Here is a 27680-nt window from a genome sequence, read left to right as displayed (position 1 = left end):
AGCCGCCGAGCTCCAGACAGGCCGGGAGACAGCGCGCCCCGCCCCGCAGCCCCGCAGCCCCGCCCCGGAAGCAGAGCTCCGTCGGCGCCGAGGTCCCGCCCCCCGCCCCGGAACGTAAACACGGGCGCCGGCCCGGGGCCGCGAGTGCCGAGGTGGGGTCGCGGCGCCTTGCGAGGGCTGCGGGGGGTGGGGGGGGTTCCTCGCGGACCCGAGGTCCCTCGTGTTCGTCCCTCCCGGTGGCGCTAGGGGACAAGACCTCGAGTAATGAGGGAGGGGTACGAGCTGGAGGGTCGTACCCCAAAAAGAGTAATGGCGGAGCGCGGCCCCAGGGCCTCGGGGCCCCTGTGAAGAGGCGGCTGCTTGGAAGCGGAAGGCTGGGTGCTGAGAGGGCGCCGGCCCCGGAGGACCCCCCAGGACAGGTATTCCGGAAGGAGCCGCGAGGCCGCCACCCCGCCTGCGGCGTGTGCGTGGAGCGAGAGGCAGGGAGAGGGCGTCCCAGGCCCGCCCGAGCAGTCCGGGTTTCCGTCCGGCTCGGGATTTCAGGCCTCTCCCCTCCCGGCTTGTTGGGGGGCTGCCGGGTTTGTCCGCACCGGAGAGGGTTGTGCGGGGGGCGCTGCTGCGTGTGACCCGCGCGCTGCACGCTCACAGCAGCCTTACAGCGTCGGGTCACGGAGAGAGTGGGCACCCGGCAAGGAGGAGGACTGCTGTGTGTGTAAGTCACAGTGTAACTTTTTTGGTTTTTTTTTTTTTAAGATTTATGTGGAAGGCAGAGTGACAGAGAGGGAGGGACTGAGAGAAAGCTATCTTGCATCCGCTGGCTCACTCCCCAAATGGCACGGGAAGCTGGAACTCCGTCCCGGTCTCCCATGTGGGTGGCAGAGGCCCAAGCAGGTGGGCCATCTTGTGCTGCTTTCCCAGGTGCGTGCTCTGGGAGCTGGATTGGAAGTGGAGCAGCCGGGACTGGACCCGGTACTTCCATGTGGTTTGCCTGGGATGCAGGCAGGTGTGGGCGCCACTTAAGCCGCTGTACCACGGCACCAGCCCCAGGGTTGCAAGCCTGGGATCTCAACTGGTTTCCCATCACAGCTCAGTACTCACGTGCAGACATTTAAAGAAATATTTGGCAAAACAATCCTGTTAATAGTGTATCTGCTGCTCCTTTTTTTGAAAAGCAGAGAGATGTCCCATCAGCAGCTACTTTGGGCTCCAAATGCCTGCAGCAGCTGGGGCTGGACCAAACTCAAGCCGGAAGTCCAGAGCTCTATCCAGGAAGCTGGAACCAGGATTGGAAGCCAGGTCTTGAACACAGCCATTCCAGTGTGGGCATCCCAAGTGGAGTTCTACCCACTGAGCCAGATGCCCACCACCTTTTTCTCTCTCCCTTTTTTTTTTTTTAATGTCGTCTGAGACTTGATTGACAATGGAAAATACTGAACTGAGGACCAGGCCCTCCTAGGAAATGAAGCCAGGACTCCAGACCACTTCTGTGGACCCCAGCCCCACAGTCCTACTACACTGCTGACATGGGATAGGCAGGCAGCTACTTTAGGATCACTGAGCTGGAAGTCACAAACCCCTGCCCCATGTGCAGTTCTGTTCTGGCCAAGAACTGCCGGGGGGGGGGGGGTCTCTCCAGCTGGAGACCACAGCTGAAGGAGTTGCTGGGGTATAGTCTCTGCTTTGCCTCCCACACCTTTAAAATTTGCCTTTTATATGGCAGCACCTAGAATGCTTCTCTTGTGCATGACAAGGACCTGGAATAAAGATTAGTACCCCACGCCCCCACTTCATTACCTCTCAACACAGGATCACATGATCCTTCAACTCAGCTGAGGCCCGGGGCTCTTTGGAGGAGGATGCTTTTGTAGCATTATTTATAGCAGTGAAGCAGTGGAGGCATCAGTCCACCTACGTTCATGTAGTTCAGCAAACAGCTCAGCTCTCACAACTGAAAATGTGATTTTTAAAGGTTAGATGTGTAGGGGCTGGCACTGTGGTGCAGTAGGTTAACACCCTGGCCTGAAGCACCAGCATCCCATATGGGTGCCGGTTCTAGTTTCGGCTGCTCCTCTTCCGATCCAGCTCTCTGCTGTGGCCTGGGAAAGCAGTAGAAGATGGCCCAAGTCCTCGGGCTCCTGCACCCGCATGGGAGACCGGAAGAAGCTCCTGGCTTCGGATCGGCCAGGATTGGCTCCACCCATTGCTGCCAACTGGGGAGTAAACCAGCGGAGGGAAGACCTCTCTCTCTCTCTGCCTCTCTGCCTCTCCTCTCTCTGTATAACTCTGACTTTCAAATAAATAAATAAATCTTTAAAAAAAAATTGGAAGTGTGGGAACCGGTTCAATTCCCTGCTGCCCAAGTTGTAATCTAGCTCCCTACCAGTGTGCCTGTGAAAGCAGCAGAGGACGGCCTAAGTGCTTGGGCACCTGCACCCACATGGGAGACCTGGATAAAGCTCCTGCCTTCAGATTGGACCAAACTCCGGCCATTGCAGCCATTTGGGGAGTGACCCAGTGAATGGAAGATTTCTCTCTCTCTCTCTAACTCTTTCAAATAAATAAATCTTTAAAAAAAAAAATTGGAAGTGTGGGGAAATACTAGTGATAGTATATGAAGTGAAAAAGGCCCCATATAAAAGTCTACACGCTGTGCTACTGCTGTGTCCAAATACGGCTGTGTGTAGGCACCATGAGAGAATGTAAGAATGAGAGCACTTGTGTGTGGTTGATGCGGGGATGTTTTTTCTCCGCATCCAAAATTGTTTTTTACTGTTATGGTGAGTTTGCTGTTTCTTGTACATAGTGATCGTGTCTGAATCCCCCTCCAAGAAAACCTGGTGTCACTCTTCCTACCTCTAACCTTTGGCAAAACGTCACTCACCTGCTTCGTTGGGCTTGGCATGAAGGCCCGTGTCATTCCTTCCTGTGGCGCCTTGCACCTTTGTAACGTTTCAGGGTGGGGTGATGTATGCATCTGGTTTGTGTGTGGTATTGTGTGAAATATGTCTGGTCTTTGTCCCTGTCTCCATTAGGTAGGGCCCATGGGTGTGAAAGAACAAAAATGGGAATTCTGTGCCATAGCAGGCAGGAAGAGGCATGGGAACAGGCCTTGGAAACCAACCGGCAGCTGCCCATCAGAAATCTTGCTGGTGTCTGATAACTTTCTTAAGTGGGTGCCAGCCCTCCACATGGGCAGCTTAGAATCTTCCGCACACTGTGCACTGGTTAAAGTCCAAGGTGAATTTCACGAATTCCTCACCCAGAATGCCCTCCACCCAGGAATATCCCTTACCTCTACAGACTCCATTCTGAATGCACCCTCAGTTCTGTGCTGAGATGCCCAGCTGGCATGGCGGGTGTACTCTCTTCACTGAACTCAGCCAGCAAGCTTACTGCTACTCTCGGTCTCAGATTCTGAAATTCTTACATGGCGACAAGGACCTCTGATCCCTCCGACTCCACTTAGATTTCCAGTCCCAGAGCTTGTAAAACGCCTGAAATGTCCTCAGTGTTAGGAATGTCTTTCCTTACAGCCCTTTTGGATCACATCAGAGTTTATGCTGATGAGATTATGTAGGGCGGGATCCCTGGCGAGCCTCATGGTGGGGCTGGAAACCACTAAGACCAAATGCTTGGAGTGTTGGAGTTTTTAGCCCCACCCACTGACCTCTGAAAGAGGGGTAGAGATGAACCTTCGTAAAAGCTCTTGGACTGAAGGTTCGCCTGGCCCTTAGGAATCTGGCTGCACACGCCATCGGGTAGCTCGCTCTTCTGCCGTGTGGGGTCACAGCAAGAATGGCCTCACCTGCTGCCAGCACCTTGGCTCAGGACTTCCAGCCTGCACATTGAGAAAACTGATTTCCTTGTAAATTGCCCGGTGTCAACATTGTGTTAATAGCAGCACAGACTAAGCCAGTTGCTCCTGTGTTACCTTGCACTGACTCAGTTTGTATCATCTGTAAAATGGACATAATAGTGATCTTCCTGCCTTGTTCTGGGAGTGCATTAAATGAGTTAGTAAACGTAAGGCGTAAGGCACTTAGAACAGCCCCAGGCTGTCATCAGTAAGTCTGCCTAAGAGTTAGATTTGAGTATTGTATTAGCTACCTGCATTTGGGCTGAGAACTTCCTAGTACACCTTGGTCACGGTTTGCAGCTTCATATTAGTTTCTGAGATTATATTAATGCCCAGTCCCTCCGTGAAGCTGGATGCTCACAAGGCCAAGAACCACTTATGCATTGCTCACTGGCTTAGTCTCACTGACTCCAGCCTTCTGCTCACAGAGCATGGCATGACCTTGCTTTCCCTTCACAATACAGAGAAAACCCCTTTGTCCTGAGATGTATGTGTGTATGTGTATACAGGAAAGAGGTAATCAACCTGTAGAGCTGGCAGTGTGGGATCTACACATTGCAGTGCCTTTTTATTTTCCAGTGAGTCAAGAGTTTAATCATAAGACCAAAGAAGTTTCCACAGTTAAGCTGTTAGCAATACGATACAGAAATGTACGTAACAGAGTTTGTAGAGTCAGAGGACAAAAAGCTATAGCAGCAACCGATGAATACAGTCACCCCGGGCAGATCTGATTTCGTCTCCTTTCCTTCTCAAAGAACATTTTTTAAGTAGTTCTACACCAGTCAAGAGGATTAACTACGCAGTAGAAATTGATTTCTCTACCCCTGTAGTGCTTGAAGCAAGTGGCAGGCTGTCGGAATAGTCATTAGTTTTTGTGGTGACCAGAATGGTTGCGCCCTCCTCCATGGCTGGGAGTGGGAAGAAGTGATCAGAATCGACCTTTGGTTTGCTCTTGACGCAGTCTTCACAGGTACACTCTTCCACCGTGTACCCGAGGCCTCTGGGAAGAGTTCTTTCATCCGCAGTTCTGCTGCTGCCCAGGCCAGCATTAGCCACGTCCAGGAGAACCGATCCTGATTATGCAGAAAGAGAAACATGAACCTGGCTCACGGCAATGTGGTTGTGACTGACCTCAGTAAACATCAGGACTGAAGGAGTGAGATGTCCTACACTGGAAGTCACACCTAACAGCTGTCACCTTCAGGCAAAAGGTGGGCTCGCCTTTGACAGAGCCTCTGCTGGGCCCTCTGAGAGCATTTGTCACACGCTTAGCCTTTGTAGGCACTGAGGTTTCACCCCTGTGGAAGGCATATGGAAATGAGAGATCATACCAGAGGTTACTGCAATCAGCCAGTGGGTGATAACTTTAGGTTTCAGAAGTAAAGATGCTACTTCTACAGAACATCTTGCAGCAAATGAACCTTTAAAAACCCTGCACCCCATGGAGACCAGGATAAGCACCTGGCTCCTGCCTTCAGTTCAGCGCTGTGCACCAGCTGCGGCGGCCATTGGAGGGTGAACCAACGGCAAAGGAAGACCTTTCTCTCTGTCTCTCTCTCTCACTGTCCACTCTGCCTGTCAAAAAAAAAAAGAAAGAAAGAATGGGCCGGCGCTGCGGCTCAACAGACTAATCCTCCACCTGCAGCGCCGGCACACCTGGTTCTAGTCCCAGTCGGGGTGCCGGATTCTGTCCCGGTTGCCCCTCTTCCAGGCCAGCTCTCTGCTATGGCCCAGGAGTACAGTGGAGGATGGCCCAAGTGCTTGGGCCCTGCACCCCATGGGAGACCAGGAGAAGCACCTGGCTCCTGCCTTTGGATCAGCGCGGCGCACTGGCCACAGCGCACCAGCCACAGTGGCCATTGGAGGGTGAACCAACGGCAAAAAGGAAGACCTTTCTCTCTGTCTCTCTCTCTCTCACACTGTCCACTCTGCCTGTCAAAGAAAAAAAAAAAAAAAAAAAAAGAATGTCTCTGGGGCTAGCACTGTGGCGCAGCGGGTTAAGGCCCTGGCCTGAAGCACCGGCATCCCATGTGGGCGCCGGTTCTAGTCCCAGCTGCTCCTCTTCCCATCCAGCTCTCTGCTGTGGCCTGGGAAGGCAGTGGAAAATGGCCTAAGACCTTGGGCCCCTGCACCCACATGGAAGACCCAGAGGAAGCTCCTGGCTCCTAGCTTCGGATGGGTGCAGCTCCAACCATTGCAGCCATTTGGGGAATGAACCAGTAGATGGAAGACCTCTCTCTCTCTCTCTTTTTTTTTTTTTTTTTAATATTTGCTTATTTATTTGAAAGAATTACAGGAAGAGAGAGACGGAGAGACAGATCTTCCAGCTGCTGGTTCACTCCCCAGATGACCATAATGCCAGGGCTGGGCCAGACTGAAGCCAGGAGCTTCATTCAGGTCTCCCATGTGGGTGCAGGGGCCCAAACACTTGGACCACCTTCCCTTCCTAGGCACATGAGCAGGGAGCTGAATTGGAAGTGGAGCAGCTGGGACTCGAACCAGCGCCCACATGGGATGCCAGTGCTGCATGCTGCCCGTGACGGCTTAACCTGCTGCACCACTATCTCTCCCTCTGTCTGTAACTCTGCCTCTCAAGTGAATAAATCTTTATAAAGAAAAGTCCATTGTGTCCCCATGCTTTACCCCAGAAGGTAAGTTTCTTTACTTCCCAGTGTCCCACAGTGTGACACCATCTTCCAAAATGTCACACTTTGAGTCACTCTCAAAACAAGCCAGACACAGGAAGGTTACTGCATGATCTCACATAGATGTGGAATTTAAAGAAGCTGAATACACAGAAGACAAGACTAAAACAGTAGTTGATAGAAGTGGGAGGGAAACCGGGAGATGTTGGCCAAAGGATGTAATGTCGCAGTTACACAGGATGAATATAATCTAGAGACCTGATGTATAGCAGAGTAGCTGGAATTAATAAGACTGTGTTGAGGGGGCCAGCACTGTGGCACAGCAGGTTTTAAAGCCCAGGCCTGAATCGCCGGCATCCCATGTGGGCGTCAGTTCTAGTCCCAGCTGCTCCACTTCTGATCCAGCTCCTTGCTAACGCGCCTGGTAAAGTGGCGGAAGATGGCCCAAGTCCTTGAGTACCTTCACCCGCATGCGAGATCCGGAAGTAGCTCCTGGCTCCTGGCTTCGGATCGGCTCAGATCCAGCCATTGTGGCCATTTGAGGAGTGAACCAGCATATGGAAGACCTCTATATCTCCACCTCTCTCTGTAACTCTGTCTTCTAAATAAATATTTTAAAAAAAAAAAACCCAAACTGTTGAATACTTCATATTTGCTAAGAGTAGACTATGTTCTTGCCACCAAAAGTGAAAAAGTAACGATTTAAGGAGATGGGTACGATAATTTAATGGACTGTAGTAGCCATTTCACCATGCATAAGTACACCAAAACGTTTGTTGTCACTGTGGGTATTCTGGCACACTGAGTTAAGCCACTGCTTGGGACACCTGCACCCTATATTGGAGTGCGGGTTCGAGTCTTGCCTGCTGTCCTTCCAGTCTAGCTTCCTGCTAATGCATCCTGGGAAACAAGAGATGATAGCTCAAGTGATTGGGCCCCTGCCACCTACATGGGAGACCAGATGGGTGGACTGCAGGCCCCTGGCTTCAGACTGGTCTGACCCTGACTATTTGGAAAGTGAACCAGCAGATAAAAGATTCTCTCTGACCTTCTGCCTTTCAAGTAAAGGAAAATAAATAAGAAAAGTTTAACAACTATATTTCGTACTTGAAATATATACAACTTTTATGTTACCAAAAAAAAAAAAAAAAAAAAAACTTCACTCTCTTTCCCTATCTTATCAGGCCCCCAGGGAAAGAGCAAATTTCTTGGAGCAGTCGTGTACCTCCTACTGTATAAGAAAGCAAATGAGGTAGATGCTTTATAGATTCTGCATGGAAAATAAATACGTAAAGACATAGGGCAGCATCTGCTACCTACTGGGGAATCCAGCCACAGGCAAAGGTGTTGCAGGAATTCACCTTCAGAGGCCTGAAGCAGAACCTCTGTCTCTGGGCTGTGTCTCTACTGCCGAATGAAGAATTATTTTAGAGATGATAGCTCAGGCATCCAGGTGACTGGTTATTCATTTCCAGCATTTTTCCCTATGAAAATATTGACCTAAGCAAATGGCATATGTGAAGGCACTTCAGAAAGTTTGTGGAGGGGTTGGTGCTGTGGCATAGCGGGTTAAGCTGCAACCCATGGATGCCGGTTTGAGTCCCAGCTGCTTCACTTCTGATCCAGCTCACTGCTAATGTGCCTAGGACAGCAGCAGGGAATGACTTAAGTCCTTGGGCCCCTGCATTCATGTGGGAGACCCAGATGAAGCTCCTGGCTTCAGTCTGGCCCAGCCTTCGCCATTGCAGCTATCTGGGGAGTGAGCCAGCGGATGGGAGACTTCTCTCTGCAAATGCCTCACCCTCTCTCTAACTCCACCTTTGAAATTAAATAAATTTCTTTAAAAAGAAGTTCGTGGAGATAAAAAACACAAAAATAAGTTTATATTTTGGTGCAAAAGAAAAACCCATGCTTATCAGGAATCTTCAAAGAGTTCATGAAAAATGTGTATCATGGAAAAACTGTGTGGGCCAGCGCCGAAGCTCAATAGGCTAATCCTCCGCCTGCGGCACCAGCACCCCGAGTTCTAGTCCAGCTCAGGATTCTGTCCCAGTTGCCCCTCTTCCAGGCCAGCTCTCTGCTGTGGCCAGGGAAGGCAGTGCAGGATGGCCCAAGTGCTTGGGCCCTGCACCCCATGGGAGACCAGGAGAAGCACCTGGCTCCTGGCTTCAGATCAGCGCGATGCGCCGGCCGTAGCAACCATTGGGGGGTGAACCAAAGGCAAAAGGAAGACCTTTCTCTCTGTCTCTCTCTCTCTCACTGTCCACTCTGCCTGTCAAAAAAGAAGGAAAAACTGTGTGGACTTTTAAATTTCTTTGCACCAAGGTAAACATCTTTTTCTTTTTTTTTTTTCTTTTTTTTTTTAGATTTTATTGATTTATTTGAGAGGTAGAGATACGGACGATGAAACAGACACAGAGAGAAAGGTCTTCCATCTGCTGGTTCACTCCCCCAAATGGCTGCAACAGCTGGAGCTGGGCCAATCAGGAGCCAGGAGCTTCTTCTGGGTCTCCCACGTGGGTGCAGGGGCCCAAGTGCGTGGGCCATCTACTACTGCTTTCCCAGGCCATAGCAGAGAGCTGGATTGGAAGAGGAGCAGCCAGGACTAGAACCTGGGCCTATATGGGATGCAGGCACTGCAGATGGAGGATTAACATGGGCCACAATGCCAGCCCCTAAACTAAATTTCATTTTACAACCAGCCTTTTGAAGTACTCTTGTATTGATATTGAAAACATGACCATATAACCATCTTGTCAAATACTCTTTTCCTAATGTTAGCAGGCATGGCTAGCAACTTTGGGGTTTTTGTTTTGTTTTGTTTTTTTAATTTGAAAACAAGGAGACGGAGATCTCCCATCCCCTGGTTCCCTTTCCAAATGCTGGCAGTAGCTGGGGCAAGGCCAGGTAGAATCCAGGAGTCAATCTGAGTCTCCTATGTAGGTGTCAGGATTGCAATGATTTGAGCCATTACCACTGCCTCCCAGGGTGCACATCTGCACGAAGCTGGACTTCCAGGAACAGAACCAGGACTCAAACCCGGACACTCCAGTATGAGATGCGGGCATCCCAGGCGGCATCTGTAACCACTACACCAAATGCCTGCCCCCTAGCTGGCCGTTTCTGAATGCATGCCTTTTAAATCAGTGCACTAACCTTGGTCAGAGGCGTTTTCCAAGGAGAGCTCACTGCTTCAGTAGACTAATTACAAAGGAAGGGAGTGTGGGGGAAAGCTGACATGGCAGGAGACCCCCCAAAGTGTCACAACCAGAACAAAGGCAGCTGAATTCTGAATTCTGAAGAAGTTCACTATCCTACTCCAAAAGGCAGAACCGAATGCGGTTGTCAATGATAAAAAAGAAAAAGGAACTGAAACACAAAAGCTACCTCTTGGAAATAGATTTCAAAGATTCGCCATCAAACCAACCTGTGTTTTTGCATGCATCCTTTAATGGCTCCGAGCTCATCTTCCTCAGCAAGAACATGAGCACAAACACTGCCAAAGAAACTGTCACACTCAGGCCCAAGCATGTCCACAGAATCGCGTTTGTTCCTTTCATTGAACTGGTCACACCTTGGGTAAAACAACAGAGAATGAGCCGATAGCATAGTTTTCACGTCAAGTATGGATTTTGTGCCATTCAGTTCCCCATAAACGCACCAGCATTGACTTTCAAATTCTAAATACCACCTAATTTGGAGGAGCTGATAATAATCTGTGCTGTTAACAGCGGCACCTCATAAAATTGAATTCACTTCTGAATAATTACTGTGTTCTGATAGGCATTTAAATCACTGCCTTGTTTCCTTTCTCTTCTTGATTCAGATCTCCCCATTATCCCCTTAACGTTTAGCCTCTGAGTGAGCAGTCAGCATACACAGAACACTTCAGACCCGGGGGTCACCATCCGGTACTACTTACTGGCATTACAGTAGCGCTGACATGTTACAGGAGGGGCCTTGGAACAGCGAAGGTGACAAGGTTTGCAAGTACCCAGCAGATTATCAAAGTACTCATTCTGGAAACAGTGCTGAGACATCTGGAACTGGGTTGCAAAAAGAAACAAAGGAACCAGAAAAAGCACAGCATGGAAGGACAAGTAAAATCCCGTCAGAATTCCCCAGCAAAGGTAGCGACAACAGCTAGAATCAAAAAACCAGTTCACGTGGCTCAGTTGGTCCTTAAGGGCGCTGTCTGTTTGCTTTGTGGCTAAGGATTTGAATACCACCCCTAATTCAAGTTCCTGAGTTTGAGGTCTGGGTGGGGTTAAGCGTGGTTGTAGATATCAGAGCAAACCATTCCTGAAACAGAAACCGCTTATTTATAGAGGAAATTTCTCAGCCAGGTGACAGTTGCAAGATGCAGACAAAGCCCTGGGGCCTCTAGCGGAAGGTTCAGACACCATTTTTGGAAAGTCTTTTTATGAGTTATTCTGTGTGATAAGCCCCAGGGAGAAAGACAAGACATGGTTTGTGCCCCTTAAGAACTTCCCATCAAACAGAGAAGATGGGAACGGACTCCAGCAACCACCACGTGTAGTGGTAACTGATAGAATGTGAGAGAGGGAAGGAGGAGTGAAACCCAGCTGCCAGGTTTTGTTATGATTTTATTTATTTATTTTCTTTTTTTAAAGATTTATTTATTTATTTATTTATTTGAAAGAGTTACACAGAGAGAGAAGGAGAGGCAGAGAGAGAGAGAGAGGTCTTCCATCCACTGGTTCACCCTCCAAAGGGCCACAGTGGCCGGAGCTTGGCCGACCCAAAGCCAGGAACCAGGAGCTTCTTCCGGATCTCTCACGCAGGTGCAGGGGCCCAAGGACTTGGGCCATCTCTTACTGCTTTCCCAGGCTATAGCAGAAAGCTGGATCGGAAGTAAAGCAGCCGGAACTTGAACCGGCACCCACATGGGATGCTGGCACTGCAGGCGGCGGCTTTACCCGCTACGCCACAGCGGCAGCCCCTATTTATTTTCATCATTTGAAAGGCAGAGAGAGGGAGACAGAGATCTTCCATCCACTGGTTCACACCAGCCCAGATTGGGCCAGCTGAAGCCAGGAGCTGGGAACCATATCCAGGTCTCCCACATGGGTGGCAGGGAGCCCAGTGCTCGAGCCGCCACCTGCTGCCTCCCAGCATGCATGTTAACAGCGAGCTGGGTCATAAGTGCAGCCTGGACATGAACCAGACGCTCCCCTTTGGGACGCTTCCCATGTGGTGTCTTAACTGTTGGACATGCCCTAAGCTGAACTGCAAGAGGTGGCAGTAAAGGCAGAGTGGGGTACTATGATATAATCCATTTTCTATTGTTGAAAACTCAGAAAATACAGAGAAGCGGATAGAAAAACCATTCGTGGTGCAAGCGTCCAGATACAGTCGTCGCTAATGCTTTCTGCATTGCTGCTGAGCTGGCCAGTGTGCTGGCCAGGTTCTGTTCAGCCAACCCCTGATCGGCCCCATTCTAGCAGGATTTCCAGATGGGTAGAGAGACGCAGTGCGTGTTCCTTGTTACATGAATGGAATCACTTGAGTTTGCTTTTAAATTTTTATTCCTTTATTTAATTTACTTGACAGGCAGAAAGAGAGCTCTTCCATGCACTGGTTCACTCCCTAAATGTCTGCAACAGCTGGAGCTGAGCCAGGCTGAAGCCAAGAGCCCAGAACTCAACGTAGGTCTCCCATGGGAGTGGCAGGGACGCGCCTGAGCCGTCACCTGCTGCCTCCCAGGGTGCACCTCAGCAGGAAGCTGGGTCGGAAGCAGAGTAGCCTAGACTCAGACCATACACTCACATGTGGAATGTAGGCATAAGCGACCATCCTGTATCCCTAGCACATTGTTTTTTAAACTGGAACTTAAACCTAAAAAAGATTTTGAACTTACTGATTGAAACATCGAATTTATCTGGAGACCCAGGTTATGAGGTGAGTGGGTGAGACAGCCAGGAGCGAAGAAGCAGCTGGCCCAGGAGTTTGCTCCTCCAAATGATGGCCTTTGAAGGAAAGGCCAAACATGGGAAAAGCTCGATTAGGGATGCACAGGAAGGACAAATGATCTCCGATTACAACTGAGCAAGAAGAGAGTGTCAGGGGCCAGTATCAGCACGCGAGGCTAAGCCGCCACTTGTGCACTGGCATGCTGAGCTTGTTCAAGTCCCAGCAGCTCCACTTCCAGCCCAGCTCCCTGCTAATCCACTTGGGAAGGCAGCCGAAGATGGATCAAGTGCCTGGGCTTCTGCCACCCAAATGGGAGATCCTGATGGAGTTCTGGCTCCTGGCTTTGGCCTGGCTCAGACCTGGCTATTGTAGCCATTGAGGAAGTGAACCAGCTAATGGATAATCTCTCTCTCTCTCTCTCCCTCCCTCCCTCCCTTCCTCCCACTGTCATTTTGCCTTTCAAGTAAATAAGTACATCTTTAAAAATAAAAAGAATTTCAGGATGAATTTGCAGTGAGGCCAAGTTCTCTGGAAACACCAGAGGTGATGCACTAAGGAAGAAGGTCTTTGAGAGTGCCAGTGGGCAGGAGCCAGATTGCAAGTGTTTAAGGAGTTATTTCGGGGAAACCTGGTACGCAAGAACCAGCCACCAAAGGCAGAAGATGCCGTGAGGCTGAAGAAAGTCACACGAGTCCAAGAGGACGCTGAATGTGGTTTATTGGGAATTCATATACAGAATGATAGTCTGGGCTGCCACAGACAGGAAAGGCTAACTGAACATATCTGAACTTTCTCGAGATATGTTAACATTCCAAGTGGCAGGAAAAGGCATTCCAGGTTATCAGTGCCCACAGAGGATCTCATTGCCTTTGATTATCCCCTAGGGTTTGGGATAACTAGCCAGGTCACCTAAGGGACAAGATGGCCGATGTGCCCAAGATGGCTGTGGTCATGTCAAGCAGGACCCCTGCAGGAGTGGTGAAGAAAAAGAAGTAGCTGATGGGAGCTGTGCCTGGGAAGCCAAGGCAAAGCAAGGGCAAAGCTGTGATAACTTGCTGGGAAGAAAGAGGAATGTGCTCAGGTGCTGGAGGCCCCAGGTCCCAGCGTGTTTGCTGCACCAGCGTATGTATTCATGAAAGCCTGGAACGGGCCAGTGCTGTAGCACAGCAGGTTAAAGCCCTGGCCTGAAGCGCTGGCATCCCATATGGGCACTGGTTCTATTCCTGGCTGCTCCTCTTCCGATCCAGCTCTCTGCTAAGGCCTGGGATAGCAGTAGAAGATGGCCCAAGTCCTTGGGCCCCTGCATCCGCATGGGAGACCCGAAAGAAGCTCCTGGCTCCTGGCTTCAGATCATCACAACTCTGGCCATTGTGGCCATCTGGGGAGTTGGCCAGCGGATGGAAGAACTCTCTGTCTCTACCTCTCTCTGTAACTCTTTCAAATAAATAAAATAAATCTTAAAAAAAAAAAATCCTGGAACAAGCTAACTGCTCATCACTGGGGCCGCCCAACAGAATATGAGACAGCCATCAGAAAGAAGGAAACATGCAGTCTCACATGAAAAGTACATCGCTAAGGGAAACATGCTAGGTACAGAACGGTGCATATAACACACTCTGCCACGTGACCAAATGGACAGGCGAGTTCCGTACAAACATACACAAGCAGAGGCTGTCTCTGGAGAGATTATGGAAGACTGACTGTAGTCATTGCCTCTGGCAGGAGAAAGAAGACCTGAGTAGGAAAAAAAAGTGAATCCCTGTTGAAAAATCATTAGTACTATTTGAATAATTTTCTTTTTAATAATAATGAAGATTTTTGAAGAAGAATTGTGGCTTTTTTTCTTTTTTTTCTTTTTTTTTTCTTTTGACAGGCAGAGTGGACAGTAAGAGAGAGGGACAGAGAGAAAGGTCTTCCTTTTGCCATTGGTTCACCCTCCAATGGCTGCCGCTGCCGGCTCATTGCGCTGATCTGAAGTCAGGAGCCAGGTGCTTCTCCTGGTCTCCCATGCGGGTGCAGGGCCCAAGTCCTTGGGCCATCCTCCACTGCACTCCCTGGCCACAGCAGAGAGCTGGCCTGGAAGAGGGGCAACTGGGACAGAATCCGGTGCCCCGACCGACCAGGACTAGAACCCGGTGTGCCGGCGCCACAAGGTGGAGGATTAGCCTATTGAGCCGCGGCGCCGGCCAAGAATTGTGTTTTAAAGTATGGGAAACATGGAGGAGGAAAGAAAGTAGAGGAGAAGGCAGGATTCTCCTGGTGCACTCCTGCAGAGGTGGCTTTTCATCACCCGTAGGTGGCTGGGAGAAGCCCAGGGCTGGCGGATCCATCTTGATATATTGCCCAGTGCCTCAGATCTGCAGTGTGGGCTTCCAGGGACCAGGGTCATGGGCTTCATCTTGCATGCCCTGTTCTGTCCCTAAGCATATTCTCTCTCCCACTAACTGCGAGTTTGAACAGAGAGTGCAGGCCTTGGCCTGGGGGTGATCCATTTGCACTGCTCCCTCCTCTTCCTGGGTTTCTTGTTTGGCTCTGTCTTTGATCCTGCCTGAAAAGACCCTTTATAGTGTACGGTAGCCAGATTCAATTTTGGTTGCTAGCAATCCAAATATCACAGTAAAATCTTTGGGGAAGGCCGGCGCCGCGGCTCACTAGGCTAATCCTCCGCCTTTCGGCGCCGGCACACCGGGTTCTAGTCCCGGTCGGGGCACCGATCCTGTCCCGGTTGCCCCTCTTCCAGGCCAGCTCTCTGCTGTGGCCAGGGAGTGCAGTGGAGGATGGCCCAAGTGCTTGGGCCCTGCACCCCATGGGAGACCAGGAGAAGCACCTGGCTCCTGCCATCGGATCAGTGCGGTGCGCCGGCCGCAGCGCACCTACCGCGGCGGCCATTGGAGGGTGAAGCAACGGCAAAAGGAAGACCTTTCTCTCTGTCTCTCTCTCTCACTATCCACTCTGCCTGTCAAAAAAAAAAAAAAAAAAATCCTTGGGGAAGGCAAATGGCACGGGGGTTAAGACACCTGCATCCCATGTTGCAGTACCTGGGCTCGAATCCCAGCTCTGCTCCCAGTGCTGCTTCCTGCCAGTGCACACTTGGGAGGCAGAAAGTGGTGATTCAAGAGCTTGGGTCTCTGCCACCCACGTGGGAGATCCAGATTGGGTTCCAGGCTCTTGGCTTTGGTCTGCTCTGGCGAAGTCCTGGCTGCTATGGGCATTTGGGCAATAAACAAGCAGATGGGAGCTGTCCTTATCCATCTGCCTCTGCCTTTCAAATGAATTAAATAAATAAAAAAGCTCAGAAGCCCTTGAGAGGGTGATGGGTAGTGGGCACGTGTGACCTTGGCTGAGTGACTTCACCTCCCTGAGATTTCCTTTCTAAAAGTAAAAATAAAAACCCTTAACCATAATAACAAATTCTTAACAGATTCTCCACTGATGCCTGAAATGTTAACCACAAACCCTGGCCCGGGCAAACCAGGCCCTCCTATTTGCCCCTCAAGATGGTGGTGTCAGGTTAATTCTGATTCCCCTGAATGACAGAATAGCACAGACCTTCCAAGAGGAGACAGAGAGAAATGTGCAAAGGAAGTGAGAAGATGGCATACTAGTCAGGACCTTTTTTTTTTTTTTTGGACAGGCAGTTAGACAGTAAGAGAGACGAGAGAGACAGAAAGGTCTTCCTTCCGTTGGTTCACCCCCCAATGGCCGCTACGGCCGCGCACTGCACTGATCCGAAACCTGGAGCCAGGTGCTTCCTCCTGGTCTCCCATGCGGGTGCAGGGCCCAAGCTCTTGGGCCATCCTCCACTGCACTCCTGGGCCACAGCAGAGAACTAGACTGGAAGAGGAGCAACCGGGACAGAATCCAGCGCCCTGACTGGGACTAGAACCCGGGGTACCAACGCCGCAGGCAGAAGGTTAGCCTAGTGAGCCGCGGTGCCAGCCAGGACCTTTTTCATTAGAAATGACGCAAAACCTTAAGCAACAAAAGAATCTACTGGCTTTACAGGTGAGAAATCCAATTGTGTGATCTGACTGAGGAAGTCACTCAAGTCCAACAGTGTCCTGGTTTCTCTGTCACTTGGCTCAGCAATGCCATCCTCTGAGTCATGGCTCCACTCTCAGATCCTCCCCTAATGAGCACAGAAGAGCTGCAGCACATACAGACTTCTCACCTTGTTACTTCTCAACTCTGTCTCTTGCAATCTCATCTATTCTCATGGTGTAACCCGTGTAGCCAGCTCCAACCTTACCCCTGAAATCCAGACCCAGGTGCCAACTGCCTGCTTTGGCATCTCCACGTCAGGGTCGCGCCAGCATCTGCACCTCGATTATAGGAAAGCACATTGGGGTTCTCAGCAAGGAGGCTACAGCACACACTGCATTTATCAAACCCTTTATAGAATCCCTTTATTTCAAGGGTTGCCTATGAACACTTCGGAGCATAGGTTTTGTGGAAGACAACTGGGGAAACACTGGGCCAGGGGATCTTCATAATTCTCTCCATTTAGTTCTCAAGGACCATAATTTGGGGGTTTAACAGAGCAAAAAGAAAGTAGATTAACATGATTTTTTTTCAAGGTTTTTTTGTTTAAAGTTTCCTGAGAGGGCATTTATGTAACAGCAAAAGGGGTCTCGGTTGGATGACATGGGACAGAGAGAGAGCGAGAAACAGCCACCCCCTGTCAGCCCCCAGCTTTAGCCCTCCTCACTACTCCAAGGAAGCAAATCAGAGCCGCCTCCAGCTTCCAAAGCCATGAGCAGCTTGGTCTGCCTGGAAAACCCCATCCAACCATCAGATTCCCTTTCCAAAATCACTAAATTGGGGCCAAGTTTTCACAGCAGAGCAATTTGACCTTTCGCCCCAACTCCAAACCAAAAGTATAGTTTCTTCTTATTTAAGGAGGGACCTTAATTTTTTTCCTTGAAAGAGGCAATCCAGGCTTTTATTAATCACAGTCTCCGAAGACACAGAACCAGCAGGATGTATATACGGCTGCTCCTCAACTTATGATGGGATTCTGTCCCATGAAACCCATCATAATTTGAAAATATCACAAATCAACAAATGAATATACTGAGGCTGGCACTGTGGCATAGTAGGCTAAGCCTCCACCTGCCGTGCCAGCATCCCATACGGGTGCCTGTCCATGTTCCTGCTGTTCCTCTTCTAGTCCAGCTCTCTGCTTTGTGACCTGGGAGGACAGAGAAGATAGCCCAAGGGCTTGCTCCCCTCCACCCATGAGAGAGACCAGGAAGAGGCTCCTGGCTTCCAATTGCACTGGCTCCAGACATTGTGGCCATTTGGGGAGTGAACCAGCATATGGAAAACCTTTCTCTATGTTCCTTCCCCTCTCTCTCTGTAACTCTGCCTCTCAAATTTTTAAAAATTCTGTTTCTATAAAAAAAATGCACATACTGTACCTGACGTACCGCCCACCTTAGCTTAGCACACACTAGAGCATCAGTTGTTCCTCAGGATCACACGGCCTAGGGAACAACATCTCCCACTACCCAGCATCACAAGAGGATCCTGCAGTATCTGATGCAAATTCTCAATTGAAAGTACAGTGTCCCCGCGGCTCAGTAGGCTAATCCTCCGCCTTGCGGCGCCAGCACACCGGGTTCTAGTCCCGGTCGGGGCACTGATCCTATCCCGGTTGCCCCTCTTCCAGGCCAGCTCTCTGCTGTGGCCAGGGAGTGCAGTGGAGGATGGCCCAAGTCCTTGGGCCCTGCACCCCATGGGAGACCAGGAAAAGCACCTGGCTCCTGGCTTCGGATCAGCACAGTGCACCGGCCGCAGCGTGCCAACCGCGGCGGCCATTGGAGGGTGAACCAATGGCAAAGGAAGACCTTTCTCTCTGTCTCCCTCTACTGTCCACTCTGCCTGTCAAAAAAAAAAAAAAAAAAGAAAGTACAGTGTCCCCTGAATGCACTCTTGCACCATGGTACAGTAGAGAAATCGTAAGTCAAGCCTCTCCTTTGTAAGTCAGGAACTGTCTACACAGAGAAAGAAAACGGAGGTTGGGAAGTGCCAAGACTTAACAGCCAGAAGGATGGAGACCCAGGGGAGCCAATGTGCACGATCCAGCCCAAGAACCCTGGCTTGAGACTCAAGCAGAGCCGGTGTTTCAGCAGGACAAGAGCAGTGGCCCAGCTCAGCAGCCAGGCGGGAGTTCTCTCAGATCTGAAGGGTCAGCCTTTTTATTCCCCTCCCCCATACTTGTGGCTGATTGGGTAAGGGCCACCTACCTGCCCTGGTGAGGGTCATCTGCTTTAATCAGTTGCCCATGCAAATGTTGACCTCACCTGCACACCCTCACAGACACACCCAGAATGAAGCTTGACCTAATATCTGGGCACCCTGTGGCCCAGTCAAGCAGACACATCAGCAGGCCCTTAACCACATGTCCAATCCTTGCCTTCTTTCAGATTCTCTGAATAAACTCTGGGCGATACCACCTTAGTTACTGTAGGTGCTTTGTGTTCCCGAATCCCCATCCTTGTATAGCCCCAGATAGAGTTGGCTAAAAAGCTTGACTCAAAGTCTACTGATTGAGGCCGGCACTGTGGCTCAATAGGCTAATCCTCCGCCTTGCAGCACCGGCACACCGGGTTCTAGTCCCAGTCGGGGCACCGGATTCTGTCCCGGTTGCCCCTCTTCCAGGCCAGCTCTCTGCTGTGGCCCGGGAGTGCAGTGGAGGATGGCCCAAGTCCTTGGGCCCTATACCCGCATGGGAGACCAGGAGAGGCACCTGGCTCCTGCCTTCAGATCAGCGCGGTGCGCCGGCCACAGCACGCCAGCCGCAGCGGTCATTGGAGGGTGAACCAACGGAAAAAGGAAGGCCTTTCTCTCTGTCTCTCTCTCACTGTCCACTCTGCCTGTCAAAAAAAAAAAAAAAGTCTACTGATAGAAATGTTCATCACATCTAAAAAGACACCTTCCCAACACCATCTAGACCAGGGACTCTATGGCCAGCATCTGAGCCATTTCCCTCTCCTGATCACAGGGCAGGAGTGTGTTTTCCATGTGTCCCCTTGAAGTTATCTGTTGTGGATGTGCAACTTGCTTTGCATCAGGGAATAGGAGCAGGCGGGACATGTGTCGCTTGATGGCAAGAACCTTCAGAGTCACATTTTCCTTCTTGTGCCATAGTGACTCCTGATACTGTTTGGTCCCAGCTCTCAGGTCTGGTTTCAAAAGGAAGAATCCATGGGGCATAGACCCTGCTGATCCAGGAAGGACACTGTCACAGGCTAAGTGTGTTTGTCCCCTAAAAACTCATATCCGTTGAAGCCCTGACTCCAATTATTCTTCCCACTGTGGTGACAGTTAAAGATGGGGTTTTGTGGGGGATAGTTAATTTCCCATGAAATCATGACTCACTCTCTCTCTCTCTCTCACTCTCTCTCCTCCCCCCACCCCACCCCCCGCAGCACCATGCACCAAGGAAAGACCCTGGGAGCACACAGCAAGAAGGCAGCTACCTGTAAACCAAGAAGTGGGCCCTCCCCAGACGCCAACTGACCTTGCAGTTCCAGCCTCCACAACCGTGAGAAATTTCTGCTGTCTAAGCCTCCCAGCCTGTGGTGCTGTCATAGCCACCCAAGCAGCCCGAGGCAGACCCGTCACATCAATAAGAAACACAGCCCTGAGATTTGGGTGGTGTTTGTTACTGCCCATAACCTACAGCATCCTGCCTGGTGCAGATGCCAAAGCTGCTGCCTGAACCAGGAGGCAGCACTGCGTCTTCCACTAAATACAAAGCAGGCCCTTTCCAGTACACTGTGGTTGAAATGAAAGAAACCGAAACACGCAAAAGTAAGAAGAACACGAAGGAACAGCAAACACCACACCACACACATGGGCCCTCCTGCGTCTCCACAAGCAGACGTGGGTAAGTTTCTTCTTCAGCTTGAGACAGAGCCTGAGGAAGGCAGGCCTCGTGCACAGGGAGGCGGGAGGAGACAGACAGCTCAGAGCCAGGATCCAAGAAAGCAATGAGCCCAGGTGCCTGCTGGGCGACTCCTGCAAGGCAAAGCCGTCACTCTGCCCTCTCTCCCTCTTACTTAGATCTCAGCACACCTTGCCCCGTTTGCTTGTGGACACTAAAATGCTAATTTCGTTTGGGGCCAGTTCTGTCGGCCCTTGGCTGCCTTCCCTTTGAAGATGGGCTGCTTTGAAGTCTCAGCACCATCAGAAGTGCTCTGCAGCTCTACAGAAAGTTCCAGAGTTGCTTCGCTTTTTTTCTGTCAACTTCTACCTGGGATAATTTTTGTCTCCACTTTTTTAAAGATTTATTTTATTTATTTGAAAAAGTTAGAGAGAGGTAGAGACAGAGAGAGAGGTCTTCCATCCTGGTTCACTCCCCAAATGGCCGCAACAGCTGGAGCTGCACCGATCCAAAGCCAGGAGCCAGGAGCTTCCTCCAAGTCTCCCACACGGGTGCAGGGGTCCAGGACTTGGGCCATCCTCCACTTCTTTCCCAGGCCAAAGCAGAGAGTTGGATTGGAAGTGGAGCAGCCGGGACTAGAACCGGCACCCATATAGGATGCCGGCACTTCAGGCCAGGGCTTTAACCCACTGCGCCACAGCATCGACCCTGCCTCCACTTTATTTTTTATTTGGGAGACAGAGATCTTCCATTCACTGATTTGCACCCCAAATGCTTGGCCAGAACTGGGCCAAGCTAGGAGCTAAGAACTCAGTCCAGATCTCTCCCATGGGTGGCAGGGACCCAGCTACATGAGCCATCACCTGCTGCCTCCCAAGGAGTGCATTAGCAGGAAGCTGGATTGGAAGCAGAGCTGGGACATGAACCCCGGCATGGCAGGCATCTTAACCACTGCACCAAACACCTTCCATGATTTTTGTCTTTAATCATTGACTACTCCCTTTAACATTTTTTTTTGGACAGGCAGAGTGGACAGTGAGAGAGAGAGACAGAGAGAAAGGTCTTCCTTTTGCCATTGGTTCACCCTCTAATGGCCACCGCGGTTGGCGCACTGCAGCCGGCGCACCGCGCTGATCCGAAGGCAGGAGCCAGGTGCTTCTCCTGGTCTCCCATGGGGTGCAGGGCCCAAGCACTTGGGCCATCCTCCACTGCACTCCTGGGCCACAGCAGAGAGCTGGACTGGAAGAGGGGCAACCGGGACAGAATCCGGCGCCCCGACTGGGACTAGAACCCGGGGTGCCAGCGCCGCAGGCAGAGGATTAGCCTATTGAGCCGTGGCGCTGGCCTAACATTTTTTTAAAAGAATTATTTTATTTATTTGAAAGACAGAGTTATAGAGAGAGAGGTAGAGCCAGAGGGAGAGGTCTTCCATTCTGCTGGTTCACTCCCCAAATGACCGCAACAGCCAGAGCTGAGCTGATCCAAAGCCAGGAGCAAGGAGCTTCTTACGGGTCTCCTACATGGGTACAGGGGCCCAAGGACTTGGGCCATCTTCCACTGCTTTCCTAGGCCATAGTAGAGAGCTGGATTGGAAGTGGAGCAGCCAGGACTAGAACCAGCACCCATAAAGGATGCCGGCATTGCAGACTGGGGCTTTAACCAGCTGTACCACCAGCCCCCCTAATCACTGACTACTCCCTTTAACATTTTTAAAAGATATTTAATTTTTTTGAAACACAGAGTAACAGAGAGAGAGGGAGAGACACAGAAATCTTCCATCCACTGGTTCACCTCTCAAATGGTTGCAATAGCTAGGGCTGGGCCAAGCCAAAGCCAGGAGCTTGCAACTCCATCCAGGTCTCCCATATATGTGACAAGGGCCCAAGAACTTGGGCCATATTCCTCTGCTTTCTCAGGCAAATTAGCAAGGAGCTGGATAGGAACTGGAGCAGCTGGGACTCAAAACTGGTGCTCATATGGGATGCAGGCATCACAGGTAGCAGCTTAACTGGAGGAACCAAGGCTGACCTAGGCTGAGGTACAGCCCGTTACGTGCTCACTGTAATACCTTCAGCTGCCGTTTTCATGTCCACAAATGTCAAACCATAGAAGGAATGAAGGCCGGCGCTGTGACTCAATAGGCTAATCCTCTGCCTATGGCACTGGCACACCGGGTTCTAGTCCCGGTCGGGGCGCCGGATTCTGTCCCGGTTGCCCCTCTTCCAGGCCAGCTCTCTGCTATGGCCCAGGAAGGCAGTGGAGGATGGCCCAGGTGCTTGGGTCCTGCACCCGCATGAGAGACCAGGAGAAGCACCTGGCTCCTGGCTTCGGATCAGCACAATGCGCCGGCTGCAGCGGCCATTGGAGGGTGAACCAACAGCAAAAAAGGAAGACTTTTCTCTCTGTCTCTCTCTCTCTCACTATCACTCTGCCTGTCAAAAAAAAAAAAAAAAAAAAAAAACCATAGGGACTGCATCTATACAGAGTAACCACATCAAGCAGTCCGACTGGAATGCGGGGTCCTGGCCAAGCCCCTGTAAGGGGTCACGGAGTCGGAGTCATGTAGCTTTGGTCACATTCCTCTGACTTGTCTGAGCTTTGGTTACTTCCTGTAAAAGGGAAACAATGCTGAGATTATCTTTCGGGAGTTGTTGTGAAAGTCAAATGAGATAACACAAAGGACTTGAGGCTGTGGGGTAGGAGTGGGCCACCCAGAGGAAAAGCTGTCTAATCAGTGCTGATGTTTATAATTGTTCTGGGACACTGTTGTTCCCTCTGAACAGGGAGCTTGTCAGGGGCTCTGTAAGTGATAGTCATTTTATATTACTTTAATTGTGGCTCTATTGAGATACAATTCACATACCCTAAAAAGCACTCTTTTATTTTTTAAAGATGTATCTATTTATTTGAAGGGCAGAGTTAGAGGGAGAAAGAGACAGAGAGAGAGAGAAAAACTTTCATCTGCTGGTTCACACCCCAATGACTGCAACAGCCGGGACTGGACTAGGCCAAAGCCAGTAGCCTAGAACTCCATCTGGGTCTCCCACATGGGTGGCAGGGGCCCAAGGACTTGGGCCATCTTCTACTGCTTTCCCAGGCCATAGCAGAGAGCTGGATCGGAAGTGTAGCGGCCAGGACTCAAACCCATATGGGATGCCAGCTTTGCAGACCAGGGCTTTAACCAGTGTCCCAGGAGTGAGCATTTAGCCTAGCAATTAACACACTGGTTCAGGGCTGGGCATTTGGCAAAGTACACACTACAGCACCTTAAAATAATAAAAAGTGGACCTTGTGATGTCCACTTCCCCAATTGGAGTGTCTTCAATTTCCAGCTCTGCTTCTGATTCCGTCTTCCTGCTGTGCACACCCTAGAGGGGAGCAGGTGATGGCTCAAGTATTTGGGTCCCTGCCACCCGTGGGGAAAGCCCAGACGAATTTCCAGGCTCCTGGATGTAGCCCAACCCAGCCATGGCTGTCATGGGCATTTGAGTTTTCTGAACAAGTAGGCTGGAAACACCTCTGTATCTGTCTCCGTGTCTCTCACTATCTCTCTGCTTTGTAAATGAATATAAAGATATATAAATTAAAAATCTTTAGAAAGACACTAGTTAAGGTGACCAAGTCCCACAGCGGAGCGCTCAGGTTGAGCTCCTGGCTCCCAGCTTCAGTCCCTGCTCACCCCCCATCATTGCAGGTGTTTGGGAATGGCCCTGTGGATGGGAGCTCTCCCGCTCGCTCTCCTTCTGCATCTCAAATTAAAAAAAAAAAAAAAAAAAAAAGACTTCACGTTAGTAAAAGCTAGGGAAAACGTGACCTACCAGACTGCAGAGTTATAGTGCGTGTTCATATCGTACATGTTCTGTGAACGTCCCGTGTGGCAGCACAAAGATGTGCTGTTTCTCCCCATCAGCCTCACAGCTGACACCCCCACAGCAGTACACGGAGAAACACTTACATAAGGTTTAACATGACAGAAAAGCCTTCAGAAACGAAGACTCAGAGACCCAGGGAAAACTGTCCTTTTTCGTGTTTGTTTGTTTGTTTTCGGAGGGGAGTAGTGGTATCTATTTTCATTGACTTGAAAGGCAGAGTGAGAGACAGAAATTTCCCAACCTGCTTCAGTCCCCAAATGGCTGCAAGAGGCAGCAGCTTGGTCTGGACCAGGTCAAAGCCAGGAGCCGGGAACTCCATCCCGGTCTCCCACATAGAAGGCAGCGTGAACCAAGCACTTGAGCTGGATCATTTGCTTCTTCCCAGGATGCATCAGCAGGAAGCTGGATGAGAAGTGCAGTAGATTCAAACCAGCCCTCGAATATAGGATGCAGACTTCCTATGCAGTGGCTTAACCCGCTGTACCACAGTGCCCAACGAAGTGTGTGTATAGCACATAGAAATGTGATTAGACCAAAGGTCTGGTATGATGCTAGATTCGGGGGAATCCCAGTCAGGCCTATCTGTTCAGACTCTTCTAGGCCTTCTATGGAGTCCTTTCCACCTGGGTATGGGGCAGGACCCCTCCTGAATCATACATAGAAAGGTGGCAGGGCCGGCGCCACGGCTCAATAGGCTAATCCTCCGCCTGCGGCACCGGCACACCGGGTTCTAGTCCCGGTCGGGGTGCCAGATTCTGTCCTGGTTGCCCCTCTTCCAGGCCAGCTCTCTGCTGTACCCCAGGAAGGCAGTGGAGGATGGCCCAGGTCCTTGGGCCCTGCACCTGCATCGGAGACCAGGAGAAGCACCTGGCTCCTGTCTTCGGATCAGCATGGTGCCGCAGCGCGCCAGCTGTAGCGGCCATTGGAGGGTGAACCAACAGTAAAGGAAGACCTTTCTCTCTGTCTCTCTCTCTCACTGTCCACTCTGCCTGTCAACCAAAAAAAAAGAAAAAGAAAAAAGAGAGAAAGGTGGCAGAAGGTTAGAGCACTATTTCTAGTTTCTATGACCTGACTTAGGGAAAGGATTCTGTGACTCACTTGGGGGTGGGGGTGCACGGAGGACAGGAGAAGGTCAGAGAAAGACTGCTTCAGAACCTTTGCAGTCTCCCCTGGCTCACAGCCCTGCTGAACATGCTGCTGGGACCCCAGTGCTCCCCACTTGTGTGTGCCCCCGGGCCCTTTCCTGAGGACCCCGAGTGGAGAAGCACATGGACACACGTGCCACAGACTAAATTGGACAGGCTTCTGTGATTCATCAGAGTGCTTCTCCAGCTAATGCGTGATGCATTAAAAGGGAATGACTGTCAGTACCTTGGGAAAGAAAGAAGTTTAATGGAAATGTTTACTCTTTTTTTGGTAAGATTTATTTATTTATTTGAAAGTCAGAGTTAGGCAGAGAGATGGAGTCTTCCATACACCAGTTCACTCCCCAGTTGGCCACAACAGTCAGAGCTGCGCCTGTCCAAATGCCAGGAACTTCCTCAGGGTCTCCCATGTGGGTGCAGGGGCCCAAGGACTTGGGCCATCTTCTGCTGCTTTCCCAGGCCATAGCAGAGAGCTGGATGGGAAGTGGAGCAGCCAGGACTCGAACCGGCACCCATATGGGCTATCAGCACTGCAGGCAGCAGCAATACACACTATGCCACAGCGCCAGCCCCAAATGTTTACTCTTAAACTCCTTGTGGCAGCAGAGTGTACCTGTGGAACTTTTCAAATTCGTGGGTCAAATAATTTCTTTTCCTTTAGATAAAGATAAGTTTGGACTATTGGTTAAGATACTTGTGTCGGGCCGGCGCCGTGGCTCACTAGGCTAATCCTCCGCCTTGCGGCGCCGGCACACCGGGTTCTAGTCCCGGTCGGGGCACCGATCCTGTCCCGGTTGCCCCTCTTCCAGGCCAGCTCTCTGCTGTGGCCAGGGAGTACAGTGGAGGATGGCCCAAGTCCTTGGGCCCTGCACCCCATGGGAGACCAGGATAAGCCCCTGGCTCCTGCCATCGGATCAGCGCGGTGCACCGGCAGCAGCGCGCCTACCGCGGCGGCCATTGGAGGGTGAACCAACGGCAAAGGAAGACCTTTCTCCCTATCTCTTTCTCTCACTGTCCACTCTGCCTGTCAAAAAAATAAAAATTAAAAAAAAAAAAAAAAGATACTTGTGTCGCATATCCAACTGCCTAGGTTTGATTCCTGGCTCCGCTTCTAACTCCAGCTTCCTGTTAATGTAGACCTGGGAGACAGCAGAGGTGGCTCCTCTTTTGAGTTCCTGCCATCCCGGGCCACAGCAGAGAGCTGGACTGGAAGAGGAGCAACCAGGACAGAATCCGGCGCCCCAACCGGGACTAGAACCCGGAGTACCGGCACCGCAGGCGGAGGATTAGCCTAGTGAGCCGCAGCGCCAGTCCAAGCAGCGTCTTAACTGCTGTGTCAAACCCTGGTCCCGTGATTGTGTATATCTTAAAACAAAACCTAAGTTACACTAGAAATCGAACATTAATACTGTGCATTTCTGAACATTAACACTATGCAAATTGTGTTTGCAAATCATGGAAAATATCTTGGGGGAGACACATGGAAGCAATAACACTGATGCCTGACCCTGGAACAAGGAGAACTGGGGTTCTAGGAAGAGCCAGGGTCGGGGGAGGGTAGAGCACCAGGAACACAGCTGTTCCCCTGCATCATGGTGACTGTATAGAGTGAGACTGTGCTTGTGTACCTAAGAGACACTCCAGAAGATTTTATTTATTTATTTTGGGGAGGCTCAGAGACTCAGAAATATCTCCTATATACTTGTTCCTTCCCCCCAAATACCTGAAATGGCTGGGCCTAGGCCAAGGCCGTAGCCAGGAAATAGTAAAACAATCCAGGTCCCCTGGGAGGGTGGCAGGGACCCAAAAACTTGACTCATCACCTGCTGCCTCTCAGGGTCTGCCTTAGCAGGAGGCTGGAGTCAGGAGCCCAAGTGGGGAATCAGAGCCAGGCAGTCCACTGAGGAGCCCAGGCATCCTAACACCCACTGCAGATAGAGCAGAATAGCCGAGGCGGCCCTCTCCTGCCAGGCCTGAACACGGTGGTGGTTCGTTTCTCATCGTCTCGTGCACTCCCTAGAGTCTGTAAAATCCCCCCAGAGCCTTCCTATCAAACAGTCTCCCCCATGTGATTCCGAGAACCCAAGGGCCCACAACTTCTGCTGAGGTGGGGTCAGAAATAGAGACACTGCAAGGCGGGAAAGTCACCAAACACCCACACGTGCACATACACACAGGTGCCTATGTGTATACACGTGCACACAAGTGTGTGCACACACATCGGACAAACAGGAGAAAGCTACCTGTCTCAGGCCATTTTGTGCAACTTTAACAGACCACACCAGGTAATTTTCTGGGGCAGAAAGTGATTTCTCGTGGCTTGAGAGGCTGGGAAGC

General features: G+C 50.8%; 1 protein-coding gene and 1 long non-coding RNA gene across 2 annotated transcripts in view; one reads left to right on the top strand and one right to left on the bottom strand.

Annotated features, from left to right (window-relative positions):
* The first annotated feature begins 176 nt into the window (after positions 1-176).
* Positions 177-26992, top strand: LOC133750902 (uncharacterized). The gene is made up of 3 exons (XR_009864742.1): positions 177-419; positions 19869-20329; positions 26481-26992. It is a non-coding gene; the product is annotated as an uncharacterized LOC133750902 (long non-coding RNA).
* TNFRSF17 (TNF receptor superfamily member 17) overlaps positions 4428-27680 on the bottom strand; it is a 46840-nt gene continuing 23587 nt past the window's right edge. The window contains exons 2-4 of the mRNA XM_062180643.1: positions 10424-10547; positions 9929-10075; positions 4428-4929 (exon numbers count right to left, since the gene is read on the bottom strand). Of these exons, the coding sequence (XP_062036627.1) occupies positions 4652-4929; positions 9929-10075; positions 10424-10547 (549 nt within the window). The 3' untranslated portion in view covers positions 4428-4651. The remainder of the gene's footprint in view (positions 4930-9928; positions 10076-10423; positions 10548-27680) is intronic.

This window comes from Lepus europaeus, chromosome 21 (assembly GCF_033115175.1).
Source record: "Lepus europaeus isolate LE1 chromosome 21, mLepTim1.pri, whole genome shotgun sequence".
NCBI lineage: Eukaryota > Metazoa > Chordata > Mammalia > Lagomorpha > Leporidae > Lepus > Lepus europaeus.
The sequence above is the reverse complement of the archived record's forward strand: the minus strand, read 5'-3'. Positions and strand labels throughout refer to the sequence as shown.